This window comes from Mus pahari, chromosome 20 (genome assembly GCF_900095145.1).
Source record: "Mus pahari chromosome 20, PAHARI_EIJ_v1.1, whole genome shotgun sequence".
NCBI classification, from domain to species: domain Eukaryota; kingdom Metazoa; phylum Chordata; class Mammalia; order Rodentia; family Muridae; genus Mus; species Mus pahari.
In genome coordinates, this window is record NC_034609.1 from 28,278,022 (window position 1) to 28,281,122 (window position 3,101).

Sequence of the window (3,101 nt, forward strand, 5' to 3'; positions counted from 1 at the left end):
GGTGAGACCTAGTTCTAAGCCCCTGAGGAAGTAAACTCAAATGGTGGGTGGTGGGAACTCAGAGATACTTTGATGTAGTTCCAAACCATCCAAAACTTAAGACTATCTTCTGCCTCCCAGGCCATGGGCCTTTATCATAGCATAGAGAGCATAACCAGAGAGACCCTGCCAGCTGTTCTGAAGAACACAGCATCACAGACGGTGAGAGAGACCTTGGCTCCTGTCCAGATAGAGAGGGTCCCCATATATTTTTCCCAGATAACATGCCCAGAAATAAAGTGTGTGTGTGTGTGTGTGTGTGTGTGTGTGTGTGTGTGTGTGTTCCTGTATGGGATCACCGCAAAGCTTCTACCTTTCCCCCTAGACCCTCTTTCATCCCTGGCCACATTCCTTACTTAGAGGCTTCTTCCTGCCTGTCACCATTCTTCTGATTCCTATTGGTGTAGATGTTGCCTCCAGAATGTAGTCACCTACTAATGGAGGAGTACATGGGGGACACTGAGGACCCAGAGACCCTGCAAGCTCAGTTCAGGGAGATGCTGGCAGACTTCATGTTTGTGATCCCTGCTCTCCAAGTGGCACATTTCCAGCGTGAGTACATATGGCACAAAAGCAAGGACAGGGGGTGCTCAGAGCTGTGGGACCCAGGTGAGCTCTGGAGTGTCCAGGCCAGACCCATGTCTTGGTCAGGTCTCTGATAGCAGGCAGCTTTCCCTCACTAAATCTTTATGTCTAGTGTAAAGGCTGGCATCCTATCCAGGTCTAGAGTAAGAAACATGTGAGTTACCTACAGGGTCTTCTCAGCTCCTCAGCTGGGAATGTTTTCAGCTGGGTCAGTGTTTAACCAAGGTTTACCAGATCCAGTGCTCCAGTCTGGAGCTCACCACTCAACTCTGATTCTAGATAACTGTAGGGCAAGGTTTCTTGTCACCAAAGGTTAGGCAGAGGCGCTCCATATGAGAAATCATGATGTCAACCTATGACCTCACCCCCAGGTTCCCAGGCTCCTGTCTACTTCTATGAGTTCCAGCATCTATCCAGCTTCTTCAAGCATGTCAGGCCCTCACATGTGAAGGCAGACCATGGTGATGACATCATCTTTGTCTTTGGCTCCCACTTTTGGGACATGAATTGTAAGTCTTCCTTGTTTCCTTGAGCCGAATGGAGCATCAGATGAGTTCCTGAGGGGTTAGTGAGCTCTCTGGCCAGTTGGGGAAACTGAGAGTCTGGGAGAGGCCTGGATAAAGTGTTCACCACAGCTGAGTTTAAAACAAACAAACAAACAAAACCAAAGCTCTTCCCTCCAAATACACGAGGGATAGAATCTGAACCTTTCCTAGTCTAGCTTGTGCTAGGAGGAATGAGAGCTCACTGGTGTAGAACCTGAGAGACTTCAAGTAGTGCTTTGGATGGATCCTGGGTTCTGAGTGGGGAAGGGAGAGGGCATAAACCAGGCCTAGGGTTCACCATCAGGCTGTGGTTTCTGTAGGAGAGCATGAGGTGGCACCCGAACGAGGGGGCTATGACTTGGACTCTTGTTCTCCTTCCGTCTGCAGTTGACCTCACCGAGGAGGAGGAGCTGTTGAAGAGGAGGGTGATGAAGTACTGGGCCAACTTTGCAAGAAATGGGTGAGAATGCACCCCATCCTCAATCCCCTTATGGTCAAGTCTCCATCTAGGGCATCGATGTGGGTGTGATCCATTAGTAGGCGTGTGTCCTTAATTACATGATAGTCTTCAACCCAGGGCACACCCAGGCAGATACCTTATAGCTTTCAGTTACAGTTCATCCCACGGAAACCCGGTGGGTGAGTCACATCATTGTGGTACTGCTCTTTAGCCTGTGCTTCTGAGAGAGAGGGACAGAAAACTAGCCAGCTGCCCTTGCTTCACACGGAGTAGACACTGGTGGTGACACTTGTATTTATATTAGTACACCAGGCCATCTGTTCCCTCAGGCCCTTGGTCTGCTCATCCACTGCCCTGACCAAATAAGGGGATCAGGCTTTGGGTCAGAAAGACCTTCACTCTTCCCTGCTGGCTGGCATACCCACAGGAACCCCAACAGCGAGGGTCTACCCTCCTGGCCTGTGTTGGACCAAGATGAGCAGTATCTGCAGCTGAACACCCAGCCTGCTGTGGGCCGAGCCCTGAAGGCCAGAAGGCTGCAGTTCTGGACCAAGACTCTGCCCCAGAAGATCCAGGAGCTAAAGGGTTCTCAGGACAAGCATGCAGAGCTGTAGTGTCCTGTGTCAGGAATGGTGTGTGAGGTTGAAAGCAGATGGTGTAATTCTGTGGTTACAAAGTCCATTTATTTATTTTTATTTGTTCCAACACTTATGTAAGCATTTCTAATATCAGCATTTGCCCTTCCAGATATGTATTAAGAACAGTCAGTGTTATTTCTTATCGTTCTGGGCAAACATTCATTAGAGTCAATAAAAGCTCTCATAACAGTGTGGATGTGTGAGCCCCAAAGTACTCCTCCATCTTCCTTAACCCTTCAAGGAGACTAGGCTCCTTCCTTCCTTCCTTCCTTCCTTCCTTCCTTCCTTCCTTCCTTCCTTCCTTCCTTCCTTCTTTCCTTCCTTCCTTCCATTATCTTCTCCCCATCTTCACTCTTTTCTTAAGTTCCAGACCCTCTTCAAATGAAGTGGGTGCTTCAGCTACTGTAGACTGCGGAGGACTGACTGCATCAAATCATGTACCCTCTCTCAACAAGTTCATGTTTTCTCATATTTTTGATCACCATTAGGAAATCTGCTTTCCCTAAGTCCTTTTGCCTTCAGAATTCTGTTTCTAAAAGACCATTGACTCATAGTATCTGTGGCCTCAGATGTGTGGGGGCTGAGATAGGAGGATTACATAAATCCGAGGCAAGACAACAAGAACGATATCTCAGAAGCAAAACAAAAATCATAACCCCAGTAACTTACAACAGTAACAAATGTACAGTCTTATAGATTGAGAAATCCAGGGTCAAGGTGCCCACAGATTTGCTGGGTGGTGAGAAACCATTCACTAGGAAACCAGTCTCAAGGATTACTGCTTGTGCCCTCTCCTGGTAGAATGTGTAAACAAGGCCATTACAAGAATAATAT

General features: G+C 47.9%; 1 protein-coding gene across 1 annotated transcript in view; it reads left to right on the forward strand.

The window, feature by feature from the left end:
• Window positions 1-2,459, forward strand: part of LOC110337819 (pyrethroid hydrolase Ces2a) — a 7,375-nt gene extending 4,916 nt beyond the window's left edge. The window contains exons 7-11 of the mRNA XM_029532747.1: window positions 121-201; window positions 447-591; window positions 996-1,133; window positions 1,557-1,629; window positions 2,057-2,459. Coding sequence (XP_029388607.1) covers window positions 121-201; window positions 447-591; window positions 996-1,133; window positions 1,557-1,629; window positions 2,057-2,243 — 624 coding nt within the window. The 3' untranslated portion in view covers window positions 2,244-2,459. The remainder of the gene's footprint in view (window positions 1-120; window positions 202-446; window positions 592-995; window positions 1,134-1,556; window positions 1,630-2,056) is intronic.
• Window positions 2,460-3,101: the final 642 nt, after the last annotated feature.